This window comes from Lissotriton vulgaris, chromosome 7 (genome assembly GCF_964263255.1).
Source record: "Lissotriton vulgaris chromosome 7, aLisVul1.2, whole genome shotgun sequence".
Classification (NCBI taxonomy): Eukaryota; Metazoa; Chordata; class Amphibia; order Caudata; family Salamandridae; genus Lissotriton; species Lissotriton vulgaris.
This window is the reverse complement of record NC_141695.1, coordinates 1,275,982,838-1,275,997,702: the sequence shown is the minus strand read 5'-3', so window position 1 is coordinate 1,275,997,702 and position 14,865 is coordinate 1,275,982,838. Positions and strand designations below refer to the sequence as shown.

Here is a 14,865-nt window from a genome sequence, read left to right as displayed (position 1 = left end):
GGTATTCTGTGGCCATGTGGACGCCGTATACTGTCACCTGATGCCCATAGTTTGCCACCTGATTGGTATTTGATGCCCACCTGATTGGTATTTTGATCGAAGATTAGGTGAGACGTGAAATATAAACAGGAACTAAATCACTGACATTGAACACGTTCAAGTTTTTCCATCCATTGTTTTAAAATCTATGAGTTATTTGCCATTGTAGTTAACTACATGAATGCAGGACCCGTTTCGATGTCTATTTTTAATTACTAACAGGTCTAAGACCCGGAGGAGCCAGCACAATTAAAGCCCTGGATTCCAGGCCCTGGTGACGTCACTCGGCACGTCATGCCCGCTCCTCTTACAACACTTGGGAGGTCTGAAGGGTTTTCCCCTGTATAGCAGGTCGCTACTCTATATGCTTCATTTATGTAACGTACTCCTGTAAAGCTCCCTGATTCCTGGGGGCCATGTCCGCGCTATATCAAATTAAAGATATGTATATGTAGTATTTGTACATCAGGTCGAGTTAACCTGTCACTCCAAAGCAACCCGCTTTGGTACACATGATGGATTTGTCTACAGAAAAAGTTGATAACTTCATAGAAATTCCATAGGATACAATGAAATGTTGGAAATTCTTGTTTTATCAGCATGTGTAGTTAGAGTGGCCTCCAGTTCGGGGCTGTTTTTTGCTTCCAGTCAGTGTGACAAGTCATGATGACAGCATGATACCTGTTTCACCCCAGACAGACCCCTGCGGCCGTTCACCCTTATTTCCATCTTCATGGGGTTCACACGCGGCGTGGATGCCTTTAAGGACATTGACGTGTTGTCAGTTACACTGCTTTCCTGAGCCTGGTTATGACACAGCCCAGCTGCACCCCGAGTTGTCATGGCGGTACCTATCACTAAATTATTTCGGAGGCGTTAGCACTCCTGGCTTTAGCTCCAGGTTCCAAAGCCCCGCCCCCTCGTGGTAGGTATCTTCAGACCCCGTCAGGGAGAGGCCCCTCCTGCCCCGTGGGGGCCATCCCGGGATCCGAGCTTCCCACGGCCATAAAGCCGAGGTGTCAAAAGCCTGCACCGCAAAAGGGCCGAGAGGAAGCCTCTACGGGTCAGCCCAGGAGCCAAACTGGACAAAGACGGAGGTGTGAGGCTGACACTTCGACCCACGCGCTGCATCGACCTGTCAACTTTCCCATGGCAAGAGGGAGGCACGGGAAATGCCAGTGCCACAAACACTCGCAATCACTTCTCTGCTCTGGGGTCTCTCGCAGGCGTTGTCATGCATTGCCCTGTCATTGAAGGTTTTTTATTCTCTTTGCATCGGGTTGTGTATTGTGCAAGTTAAGGCACCGCCCTTTCCCACCCCCAGGTTTAGGCATTTGACTCGGAGATCAACTGTCTCCGTGCCACACTAACTTTATAAATTCATTCCACTGAGCAGCAGACAGTAGTAAAAGCTAAAGAATGGATGTGTTCAATTAAGTGTTCCCTTGGTTTAAGGCTGTTCTAAATCTGCCCAAAGCCAAAAATGTTGCGATTGATTTATCAAAGGTTTTGTTATGGTTTAAGGAAGCCACACGACTGCATGTTTTGGATTACAATAGTCCCAAACCTTTCCTATTCCAGGGGAAATAGCCCGGGTTTTCCAAGTGTTTGTCATGGTTTAAGGCAGCCTTAAGGCTCTCCCTCTTGGCACGAGACAGTCGTAAGGCTCTCCTTTGATTTAAGGAAATATTTAGATTGATTTAAAACGGTATTAAGGTTGAATCAAAACAGTATTAACCCTGTTGTCTCTGACAGAAGACTTTTCTAATCAAGGCAAGATGGTCTTGGTTTGCAAATAGATTTCGGATGGTTTAAGACAGTCTTAAAGAATTAGGACTATCCTTTTTAGGTTTCGCTGGGGGGCGGAGCTGTAAGCTCCGCCTCCAGAGAAATCTGTAGTTTCTAGTATGGGTGACTTTACCCCGCCTCTCTGCTTCATTGGCTAGCTCCATAAATGGAGGCTAGCCATTGGAACAGAGAGGCGTCCGTCAATGCCGGACCAGACACGGGGGCGTTCCCGAGATTCTTTGGCTTTTGCCGACGTCACGCGACGCCGGGAACGCCCCCGTGTCTGTTCCGGCATTGCCGGCACCTCCCTTGCTGCTCGGGACGGGTGAGTGACCTTCCCTCCCTTTCTCCCCCTCCCTCCCTCCCTTTCTCCCCCTCCCTCCCTCCCTCCCTCCCGTTCTGCTCGATCCCCGCCCGAGGGTTTCTTCAGCCGGCCGGCCAATCCTAGCGCGGCCGGCCGGAAGTGCCCGCCCCCCCGCCGCCCGGGGGAAGAAGGAAGACGGCGGCCCACAAGCAGTATGGCGGGCTCCTCCAGCAGCATTGGAGGCGGCTCGAGGTTTCATTTTCGCCAGCTCGCCGCTGCTTCCTTGTTCCTGAGCTCTGGGATCCTCGGCGGTGAGTTGGTTGAAACTTACATTATGACAAGCTTAGTGCCGTTGTGTCTGGTATCAAGGTGTTATATTACAACTAGCTCCTAGATGAGTATAACATATAGTTTACTGACTGACGATGAAGTGAGCCATGTTATAGGCAGAGGTGCACACTGAAAATTCCAATATCTCACATACATTCAGATGCACACGAGCCAAAGGGGCGCCGCAGATGTTACGGTGCCCATAGGTTGCTGGTCTGTGCCCAAAGCACGCTAAGAACACGCGAGTCTTAAACGAGTCCGGGACACACTCAACACGTTGTACTTGGGCCGTTTCGGATCTGGCTGGATTCTTCACGCAGATGTTTTCCCTCGTACTAGAACAAAATACGGCAAACAAAGATCTCGACTTTGTCAGTTAGGCTCTACACACTCGACCTCCATATTAACACAAAGTGTACGAGAGTAGGCGTGGTTTTACACTGACGGAAAGGGAAGTCTTCTTGACCATTAAAGAAAAGCTTTTCTTCTCTTTATCGACCGGTACCCCTTTCACCATTTCTAAGTACCCCCGGGTCCTCCGCTTGTATGAGTCCCCCCAGGGTGCTGCAAAGAGTTCCGTACATTTGCTTAGTTCGTAGTCAGTTTAGCTCTGCCGGGAGTGTTGTGTAGCCTTCTCAGCCAAAAATCACTGTGGGTGTTTTTTTTTTAACATTGGTGTGTTATTTTCTTTTTTTCTCCCAAAAAAAAAAACGAATCCAAAGTAGGAGTGCAGTAGTGGAAACAACGTAACGGCAGCTGACAGTCAGCGGTTATGTTTATGATGCTGCATTGTTTGTGCCAGGTTGGAAGTTACCGGCTTCCGGGTGTGGGGCAGGACGTTCCAGAGAAGTCCGATTCAGGTGAGGTACTTGCAAACAGACATCTCGTTTATGCATCTATTTCTGGGAGACCGGGCAGATTCGATTATTTGTAAAACACGATAGTAGCAGGGTTATACTTTTATAATACAACAAAAAGGCAATTGTTCGCAGCTTCGAAGCACTAAGCTTAAACTATCCTCTTGAGAAACAATTATTGTCTCGCCTTTGTGGCAGGTTTTCCGGTGATTATAGTGCTGTTCATTGAGTTGTTCGGTATTTTTAGTATAGTTGAAATCATCAAGCAGCGGTCAGTATTTCCATTGTATACGTTGACAGATGCATTTTGGTGATTACATTTTATCTTCACATATATCGAGAAGTGCATATCATCTGGACTTTAAATTGCTTCTCACATCTCTGTAATTTTGGTCAAGAAAGTCGCTTGGCAGCTTCCTGAAACCGAAATCTCCGTCTGACCAATATAGTGTAAAATGTGTGTTCCTTCGTGGCCTCTAGATTACAGGCAGCCTACCCTGGTGGTACGTATATGCATTTTTCCTGTTTTGAAAGCAGGACAAAGTGTTGTAAAATCTGAATTTAGCAGCCCACCATATCGCAGCTGATAAGGGTCAACGTTTTAAATATATGTGTTATATTAACTGCTTTGAGTAGGATGACAATGGTGAGTGGTCTCTAAGGGGGACGTGGCAAGAGTTAAGGCACCTTTATAAAAGGTGGGGCAAATACCTGTGAAATAGAATACTACGCCTCACATTCATAAACGGGGCTTCTGATCATAACAATAACCGGGATCAGTAAGCTCCACACTATGTAGCAGTTTGTATGGCAACTTTACCCTGGGCCATAAGCAATAATGCTGGCGACTGTAGCCTGATATTTCTGGCTTCTATTCTTCCACTGCTTACTTTTCAACCATTACTTTTTTAGGTTTCGGCTGCAAAAAAGCTGCGCAAGCAGCTTTTGCGCAGGAGAAATCTATTGAGTTACAGTATCGTGCTCGGCTGGGGACGCAGGGCACCGGACCGCCCCCTGCAGTGAGTATTGGAGGCACGGGAGGGGCGGGAAGCCCGGGTGTCGGGGATATTCATTGAGCATGGGTTTAGGGAACACGTCCGAAAAATGAGGGTGACCGATCGGTACTCTTTCTTACCACGTGACTGTATAGTGGGCCTTACTTTGCCGCCACCTCTTTGATTCCCTCACTATAATTCAATTGCTCCATTTTATTTATGCCAGTAGCGCATTCACCTGGAGCTTGCCAGTACTTATTTCTAGTAGTCACCGTAACCTACGCGATTTGTTTACTTTTTCCATGTCTATATTTCGCTGGTTTATTACACATGATTTGGGATTTAGGAGGGTGCACTTTAACTTCCAATGTGTGCCCTTGAGCAGAATTTTTTCTTAATAGTTTTATGTTCCTCTCCGGTTCCATTTGTCACGTAAGTCTTGACTAGCCATCATCGCTTTATTTTCGTCAGACTCCTGTATTTTTAAGTGTGTAGGTTTTGTCCCTTAGGCCTCGTTGTCTGGGGTTCTGCTGGCCCCATGTGTCTAGTTGCACGTGGCCAATGGGCATTCCCAATAGGAATAGATCGACCCAGATATGTACATACAATACCATATTGGACGGGTATATCCTAACTTTGTATCAAATGATTCCCCGTTGACTGCAAGTCAAAGGGACACAGCTTTGTAAGTTCTGGGATTTCCTTCATACAATCATTAGTTTCAGACGTGTTGGTCGAATTGAAGTGAATCAGGACTACACATCCCAGAATGCACACGTTTCTAGCTTCTGACTGCCCTCTACAACCAGCAGCGTGTTGCTTTGCCAGAGCCACTCACCTCCTCCTGACTCACCACCTGCAGCATGTTCAGCCGATTCTTGCCCATTTTTGTAGCATGAGCCACTTCTGCCCACCAGAGACATGCCACAAAGGGCGCTAAGATTCGAGCCGACGTCTGGGCTTCGAGTTCTCCTGTGCCTCAGTGAGAGGGTGCACGTGGATCGGTGTTACTCGTGTACACTCTGCGGTGGAGAGTTCCTTGCCTCGATTTACGCTATACATTCAGGGTCCAGTGTGAGAGCTGTGTGTGCTGTGAGAGCTGTGTGTGCTGTGAGAGCTGTGTGTGCTGTGAGAGCTGTGTGTGCTGTGAGAGCTGTGTGGGCTGTGAGTTGTGTGTGCTGTGAGAGCTGTGTGTGCTGTGAGAGCTGTGTGGACTGTGAGAGCTGTGTGGACTGTGAGAGCTGTGTGGACTGTGAGAGCTGTGTGGACTGTGAGAGCTGTTGGCAATGTAAATAACAATGCCATTTATTTATAAGGAAAAAAAAAAAAGAAGAAATGTCATGAGCAATGCCAATAGCTCTAACTTTTCCAAAGGCGAAACCATTGCATTGTAAATGCTTGTTTTAATATGCAGATGATCCTTTCACGGCCGTGCAGCTTTACTGCTGCGCGCCCAATGCTTGTTTTATCATTTCAGTCGTGTTCTCCTAGATTTCAGTGGGAGATCGGGTGTTCACAGTATTACACGCCCATAGCGAGTGGGGGACCGAGTGCATCTATAGTGAGCACCGGGTTGATATCTTGTGTACAGTTCAGAGATTCATTGTGGACCTTGTTTGCCGACACAGCGTCAGTTAGTTTCTTCTTATGCCACATTTCAACATCTTTTGACTATTGATTACTTGCCTTTTTAATAGACCATTAGCACGAATATCCTGCTTTATCATTCCATCATTGCGACTTCACCGCTCTATTTTAAGACCATACTAAGATGGCGCCCGTTCTTTTTCGGAGTGAGTCCTTTGCTTCTTTTTATGTATTCCCACGGGGGAGTCGGGTTAATAACCCGCTGCGCACAGATCGACAGCGGTTTTCAATTTGGTGGCAGCCACGTTGTATCCTCCCTGCGGCTTGCAACTGGTGAGTCATTTTCTAGATCCGGGACACTTTTTCCCTTAAACTGCGTTGTTTTAGCAATGCCTTGCACCAGAAGGCTCGATAGTCACGGTAATTTCCCTTTTACAGGGGGCCTATGTGAATCACAAAACTTAAAGATAGCGCGGCGTTTGGAACTGACGACTTCTTTTTCGGTGAGAGTATAACTTGGCTTAAGCAGGAACAGCGTGTTCACATGTCTTGGCTTTTCCGTATATTTGATTGTGGATGGTAACTCAAATCGCAATGCGCGTGCCCATCTCCTGTCCAACTTCCAAAGCAAGTCCCTATCAATAGACCTCTGGAGACAGCAGCGCTTCGCACTGCTTATGCCAGCTCGACCTAAAAAAAACATCAAATGCCCTGCCGAAGATACAACATGATCTGACTATCACAGTATAGCCAATAGTTCTCACCTTTGGGACCTTGTAAGTGTTTAGCCATGCAACAGTTGATTTGTTGCACCAAGGATATTGTGCTGCATAACTAAATACTTATAAGGTCCCAAAAGCGAGACCTATTGGCTATGCCAATGCTTGTTTTTTTAAACAATTGGTGAGTTGGGGCCTGTAGGAGGAGTCCAACCAAATCCAGCAATTTCCAGTTCAGTCCAAGCTGTTGCCGCGCTGTCTGCACTCGGAGTCTGTAGTCCATTTCAGTCACGAGGAGCCAGTACGAGCCGAGAACATTACATCGTGAGTTTGTTCACTTTGTTGAACTTATTTTTTGTGTACGTAAAAAATCAAGAACTGACTGTTTTCAGAGTTTTGAATAAAAGGTTTGGAGAGTATCGATCATTTTAAATTAAAACGACCGAGCTCTCTCTAAGGCTTTCATTCTCCAACGGTTCTGTCTTTCCTTTCCGCTGTAGGAGTGGTGAAGGTAATTTATTTAAAACTAGTGTCCCTGGCCTTTCATTTCAACAATGCCTCTATATACAAAAGACGCACACACGCTGTGTGTGTGTGCATGCTGTATATGGATGAATGGTAGAAACGAAAGGCCAGGGACACTAGTTTTAATTCAAATGAGTGTCCATGGCCTTTCGTTTGTACCATGCGTCCATATACAACATACAGACAGCGTGTGTGTATGTTCTAAATGGACGCATGGTAGTAAAGAAAGGCAGTGTATTTCATGATTTCACTTTCTAAGTAAATGAAATCATGAAATGCGCTGTATTTTGTTTCTAAGATGCCTCCGTATAGAACAGAAAAACAACTCGGATTTCGTGCATCATTAAAAGGGTCGTCCTCTATGATAAAAAGAAAACACTTCTCGCTTTATAAGTGAACTGCTATTTTTGTAAGCAGTTGATTCAAACGTCATTTTTGTCTGTACACATCACTTACTTGTCTACCCTGTTTTCACATTTATATTCGTTCTTTTCTCTAGTAATGATGAGTTATTGAGCGAGTGGAATGTAAACCTCGCTCCACGGTTATACAACCGTGTGTGCAAGTGCTTGGTATAAAATACCAGAGAGAGAATTATTTAAAGATTAACATGGTGTTGTAACAAGGATTGTTTTGCCTGAGAGAATCTAGTTTATGCAGATTATTGTATTGTAAGTTTGGGATGTTTAGCATTGGTAAGGGCCTAGCTGTGTGATGTCACTTGTGTTGAAATGTTCTGACAGGAGCTGGAATGGTATGGAGTCTCACACACTAAATTAGCATTTTAGTGTTTCTTTCCTGCTTGGTAACTTCATTTATTTAATTCATAAATGTGTTTATTACATTTTTTGGTTTATCCAGGAACACCTCTCTTAATATGCCATTTATTTTGAATGCACACTCCTTTCTGAATGCATCCATGGTGGGTGATATTCTTGGGTCACATAGCTTGTCTTGGGGCTTCTTCCCTGCATATGTCACTTGTTTTCAGGCTGTCAGTCCTCCCCATGTATTTTGTTGTTACCCGCCCTGGCTAATTGTCTTGCATGTGCATGCATTGTGTGTCTGTCCATTACTGTGCGTGCTTCAGTGGTCAGGGTACCATCTCTGTGCAGTGTTTGCCATTTTTTAGATACTATACAGCGGCTGCATCAGCATCTGAATACTGATATGCCGGGGTTAGCTGAGTTCTGGGGGTTGTTGGTGGGGTTACAAAAACGATGATAAGGACCCCCTTATAGCGGTCAGGCTCGTACCCTAGGCTCCCTCTCCACTGGTCACTCATCTAAAACATTTACAGCTGACCACTTTCAATTGTCACCAGCCGCCACAGTGGCAGACGTGCCTCGTCTCTCTTCTCCCTTCCCAGCAGTAGTACAGCTTAAGCATGTCTCTTCACCCCTTTGCTACACAAATGCATAGTAGAAGAGAGGGCAGGAGCTTCAGCCTCTTAGAGGGAAAAGAGTGTAATCGGCTTCTGTTCATGTATCGCTATCAAGTTAAATTACCAAGCACGCTCTTGCTTCTTTTTTGGCAGAACTTGTTGTCATGAGGAAGCGTGACTGTGTAATGAGGCGGCATACAATTATGAGGTGAGCATGCCGGTAAACTGAGCTTTGCTCTGTTGGTGGTTGACAGAGTGTTTTTTTGTCGAACTCAGCGCTCCAAGCAGAGTTCCAAAAACTCTGTGGACTCTGATGGCAGAGCGGAGTTTACCACACACCCCTACTCTGCACCACTCAACTTTATGACACTCTACTGCCCTCTACTCAACTGCACTCTACTCAACGCCACTGCACTCTCCACCATTCTGCTCTCAATCACTCCACTTTCTATACCACCGAACTCTAAGCCTGCACTACTCCACTCTACTCTGCATCACTCTACTCTATTCCACTCCATTCTACATTACTCTACTCTGCAACACTGCTCTCTCTGCCACTGAACTCCTAGCCACTCTACTCTGTATAGATCCACTCTACGCCACTGTATTCTACACCAATCCACTCAATACCACTCTAATCTACTTTACCCCACTGCACTCTAGAACACTCTACTCTGTGTCATTGCACTCTATGCCACGTCCCTCTACTTTGAAGCAATCTACCCTATGCCACTGCAGTCTATGCCACTCCAAACTACGCTACTCTTGTCTACACAGCTGCACTCTATGCCACTGCACTCTACATCAATGCGCTCTAGGCCACTTTACTCAAAACCAATACACTATAAACTACTGCACCCTATGCCAATCTACTCTTCACCAATGCACTTTATACCACTCTACTCAATCCCATTGCACTCTGTCACTTTACTCTGCTCCTTTCTATGCCACTGCACTCTACACCAATGCACTCTATGGCACTGTCTACTAAGACACTCTACTCTGCAGCACTGCACTCTATCTCACAATACTCTGTCAGTCTACTCTGCTCCACTTTACTCTGCCTTTGAACTTTACTCTGTCCCACCCTACTGCACTTTAAGCCAATGCACTCTGTCACTGCACTCTATGCCACTCTAATTTACTGTGTACCATTGCACTCTATGTCTCTTTACTCTACATCACTTCACTCTTTGCATCTACTACTCTACTTTGCACACTCTACTCTATGCCAGTGCACTCGACTATTCACCACTGCACTCTTCGTCACTGCACTTTATATCACTCCAGTCTAGTCTCTCCACTCAGCACCACTACATTCTGTACCACCAACACTCTGCAATACTACACTCAACTCAAATGCACTCTACGACACTACTTTGTCCCACTCCACTCTGCCCTGCACCATTCTTCCACTCTGAAGCTATATACTGTGCAACTGCAAATGATGCTGCACTCTACACCACTACACCTTGCATCACTCCACTCTACATCATGGAACTCTGCACCACTCTACTCTATGCCACTCTACTCCACACCTCTGAACTCTACCCTGCACAACTTCACTCTAGCCTGCCCACTCCACGCTATGCCACTTCACTCTGTGTCGCTCTACCCCACTCTGTGCAAATCTAGTCTACGCCATTGACCTCTACGTCATTGCACTTGACTCCCACTGCAATCTACTCTGTACCACTCTACCCTGTGCCACTGCACCCTACATCACTGTACTCTATGCCAATCAATTCTGCACCACTGTACTTCACACAACTTCACTCCAGGCCACTCTACTACACTCCAGTCTACGACACTCCATGATGCACTACTTCATTAAACTCTGTGCCACTGACACTCTACTCCACTTTTTGTCACTCCACTTTACTCCATTCTATGCCTTCTTCAACACTACTCCACTCTATAATGCTCTACTTAATTCACCTATGCCAATCAGTTCACTTTACTCCATTCTATTCTATTACACACTGATCCGCGCCACTTTATGACACTCCACTCTGACTCTCTATGTCTCTTCACACTATGACACCAATGCCCTCCACTCTACAACAATCTACTCCACTCAGTCACTCCACTCTATGACAATCTACTCTGCTCTACGCCACTGTCCTCTACAACACTCTACTCCACTCTATGCAACATCCTCTACTCCACTCCGCTCTATACCACTCCACGACACTCTATGCGACTCCTCTCTATGACACTTTACTTGATTCTGACACTATAATCCACTCAACGACCCTCAGCTCAACGCCCTTCCACTCTACAACACTCTACTCCCTCCACTGCACTCTACAATACTGTATGCTACTCAATGACATTCATTTCACTTCCCTCCCCTCCACGCCACTCTACGCTACTCCATAACACTCCACTCTACTCTACTTTACGACACTCCAACTCACTCTCCTTTACCCCACTAACCTTTAGCTATGCTGAACAGCAGCCAATGCTTGTCTTATTCTAACAGATTTTTAAATAACTGTGTAGCTGGGTTAAAGCTTCATATTACTAACTACAACTGAATCGCAGCTCATAATGATTCCAGATTAGAAAAAGACAACACTTTCAGCTTCTATAATGCAGGCACTTATAATGCAGCTGTCTTTTTGGTTATATTCTTCATGTAAATAAAAAGTCATAGAATAATCAAAGTTTTAAAAGCTAAATAGAAATGCAGCTTTGCCATGCAAATTAAACGAATGCAGAAGTTTTGGTTAGAGAATTCACACATACCTTGGCGATAAGATCTGCATAGAGAGCTGTAGAAATATCTCCCTGAAGAGAACAGGGTAGGAAGTCAAAGAGGGTATTTGGTTCAACCCCATTAGTCCTCAGCCACTTATAAGAATAAAAGTTAACAATTTTTTCATATATAGGGCCTCGGATGTTCTGATTCTGGAAAGTAGAGATGTTGACATCAGTTCATTTTATAATCGAAATTAACATCTGCAATCTACAGGCAACTAATTTTCACGCACAAAATCTTATATGTTCTAGAAAAATTAGAGCTTTTCCCTCACTCTCTGAAAATAAGCAGCTCTGTGAGGTTATGAGTGCACTTATATTTTTGATTATACATTTATATTTTTGTAGGGCACATTTATTGAGCTTTTCTAGCATGTGGGTGAGGCATGGAATGACTCAGGTACTAACCAGTAACCCTCATTACCCCAAATCAATTCAATTCAAATTCAAATTTTATTTGATTCAGACCTCGACTGAGTTCAACAAATTTAAATACAAAATATAAAAAAGTTGTATTTATACTTTTTAAAACTACTTAAAACTCATTATAGGCATAGTAAATTGCATTTGATGACTAGAAATACATGCATTTAAGAGTGTTCGGTTTATGCGCTTTTAAAAGAGCTTTAAAGCTCTTTAAATTGAGCAAGTTATAGCAGAAAAGTTTGTTGGGGGAGACTTACAGAGCGTAATAAAGTCTTGAGTTAAAATAGCATTTTATCTAGAACGGATAGGTTTTATAAAACGTATAGGTTTTATATAACGTGGCCGAACCTCTACCAAAGTCGGATTTAGACAGATTAAAAGTACGTGGAAAAGGTCTTGTACTCCACCGTTACACAAGTCGCAAATACCCCAGGGATGTTCAACGGAGTTCCATCTGGCGGAATAAACTTTTAAAGGGAGAATTCCTAATCGCAGAAGAAGAATTCAGCGCCTTACTCTAATCCTTGTCCCCATCGTTCCAGACCCAGTCCTGAAGTAGCAGGCGGTTCTGCATCCTACAGAGGTTTCACCAGCTACGGTTCAAGGATCCCACTCTGGTTACATTTGTTTTCTCCTTCCAATGGCTACTTACAAAGGCCACTTCCACTTAGCGCGTCCTCCTGTCTGTTATCTTTACTCACTAACAAGAGGTCAGCTGTTCTTTCTTTTCTTTTTTCAGTATATTGTTTTTTGCTTTTTCATGCTTGTCTTACCTGGTTCCTCTGTGCAGGGTGGCTTTATGCCCTGATTCCTGACACACTCCCCGCTTATGTTCTGGGCTAGGGCAGAAAGCTCTTTCCTCTGTGTCAGGGCTTGGCCGTTTAAGAACCGTGCAGCATGGTATCTCAAACCAAAAAAAAACCTTTGTACATTTGACCCATGGTGTCCTAGCAACCCCTTAAAACAGGAAATTAATTCTGTTATAGCGCATTGCTGTTTATAGACAGGCCATCATGGAGGGCAGAAAAGCTCCACGCAAAAATAATATAGAGCATCCTCTTGAGGAAGAAGAAGTGCTACAAATATCGCGCTCTGAATTACAGCCCCTTATTAAGGAGACTGTCGCCTCATACTTCAGTACTGAGACGACCAGGATATAAAATGAGGGAGCGAATGCATGGAGCAAACAGATATATAGCCGCTCGGCTGGTTAACTAATGCAGTACTAGTGAATATGGTTCCATTACATAGGGAGAGGCATTATACCCAAAGCAGAGTTTTGTAACACAAATCATGCCAGGAGATGCGCATATTAGGCACAGAAGAATATTGTGGAAAGGACACTTGTAGAGGAACTCAATTACATTACTGCGGTTCAAATTGACTATTTTACATAGGCTAAATCTCTGGTTTACACAGGGATCAGAATTCATCCTTGAAATTATAACCAGGGTCAGGGGGTTGTTAGCTAAATTAGAGAAGGTATTGTAAGATAAGGTGGGTTATTTCCTGAACTAGGAGAGCGGGATCAAGTATTAAGCAACTCATCTAAAGTCTGGTACAGTACACAGACACTGCTTGTTTCCTGGTTCGTTCAGTATTTCTAAATGCATGACTGATTCACAAGGGTAAATTTACATGTTTAGTTGATTTACTTGTGTATAAATTTACTACTGCACCAATGTGTAAATCTACACTTTTTTGCTAATGGCCATTTCCAAGTGCAGTTATACACCTAAGTTTAGATGTACATTGCCCATCCTCTTGTGGAGTCTCCGACAACAGGATTTACAAATGTAAAGTTACTACTAATAACTTTTCACACTCAGGGGCCTATTCCGATGTCGGACGGACCTAAGTCCGTCTGACATCGGGCAGGAGCTGTAACCGACAGACCTGCTGTCGCCAGTTACAGCCCTGCTAGTACGATGCGACTGAACAGGGTTCGGTCGCATTCGTATACCTGACAATGCAAGCATGTTTTCCGACCGGAAAGCATGCTTTCAATGTAGAAAGCAGGGGTGCAGTTCATCTCTGCACCCTGTGGCCGGCACCCCAAGGTGCAGGGATCAACGGAGGGGCCCCATAGGTGCCCCCACACCCATGGGGGCCCTGCTGGGGGCCCCCAGAGACAGCTTCCGACTGCCTTTTCGTGACGGACAGACCGGCACAAAAAGGCAGTGAAAAGTTGCCATCGTACTCCCTCGGTCGCACAGAGGCGTCGGGGGGAGTACTGGAGGATTTCCGGACTGCGGACAGGCTCTCTGAGCCTGTCGTCCGCAATCTGGAAATACGAGTCGGATTCCTTCCCGACCGAGCCCATCGCAATGGCTCGGTCGGGAAGAAATCCATCCGGCACTGAACGATTCGGTCGGAAGGGCTCCGAACATGGTTCAGAGCCCTTCCGCCCGAAATCAGAATCGGCCCCTTAGATGGAGATCTTCACCACCATGGGAAAGATTAGTGAAAAATATTAAAGTTTAATTGTCTTTAAACAAATATTAAAAATGTTCATACAAAATATACAGGTACAATAAATACAATACTTATTATTAACTTATAACTGTTAATATACAATGTTACAGCACACATTAACTCATTTAATCAAGTGTATTAATTTAATTCAAATATATTTAATTTATAAATAATAATTTTTAAAAATCCTACACACAGTAAATATTTTATTTAATATGTATTACATTCTGTTACGTTACATGAATAATTACTTTAATGTATTCTTAATTTTGTAACAAAAGTTAAAAAGTTTAGTTTGACTTCAGTTATAAATTGTTTATTATGACATTTTAAAATGTTAGAATTATTTAATATTTATATATCATGTTTTAAACGATAAAGAAAAAAAAGATATACATTTTAAAAGTCAAAATCATTTTATTTATTTCGGATTGTTTCCTAAGGGGTGTTAATTTAAGTCCCAGCCACCAATATTTTATATGGGAGTGTGTTGTACTATGTTGAATTGTCATTTGTGGTGCTTGACTTACTCTAAGGCTCGGCTGGAGTACATTTACTACTGTTTTTTCAGCTTTTGGGCTTCAGTAACTTTAGAAGTGTCGTTTGTGAATAGCATTGAACTTACTCCTGTGGGTGGGTAGTAACCTGTCCCTCCCTACAGCCCTCCCTTTTC

At 44.3% G+C, this 14,865-nt stretch overlaps 1 protein-coding gene across 1 annotated transcript in view; it reads right to left on the bottom strand.

Annotated features, from left to right (window-relative positions):
* Positions 1 to 14,865, bottom strand: part of LOC147703391 (uncharacterized) — a 9,287,842-nt gene that overhangs the window by 1,984,208 nt on the left and 7,288,769 nt on the right. The window contains exon 30 of the mRNA XM_086931832.1: positions 11,280 to 11,441. Within this exon, the coding sequence (XP_086787958.1) occupies positions 11,280 to 11,441 (162 nt within the window). The remainder of the gene's footprint in view (positions 1 to 11,279; positions 11,442 to 14,865) is intronic.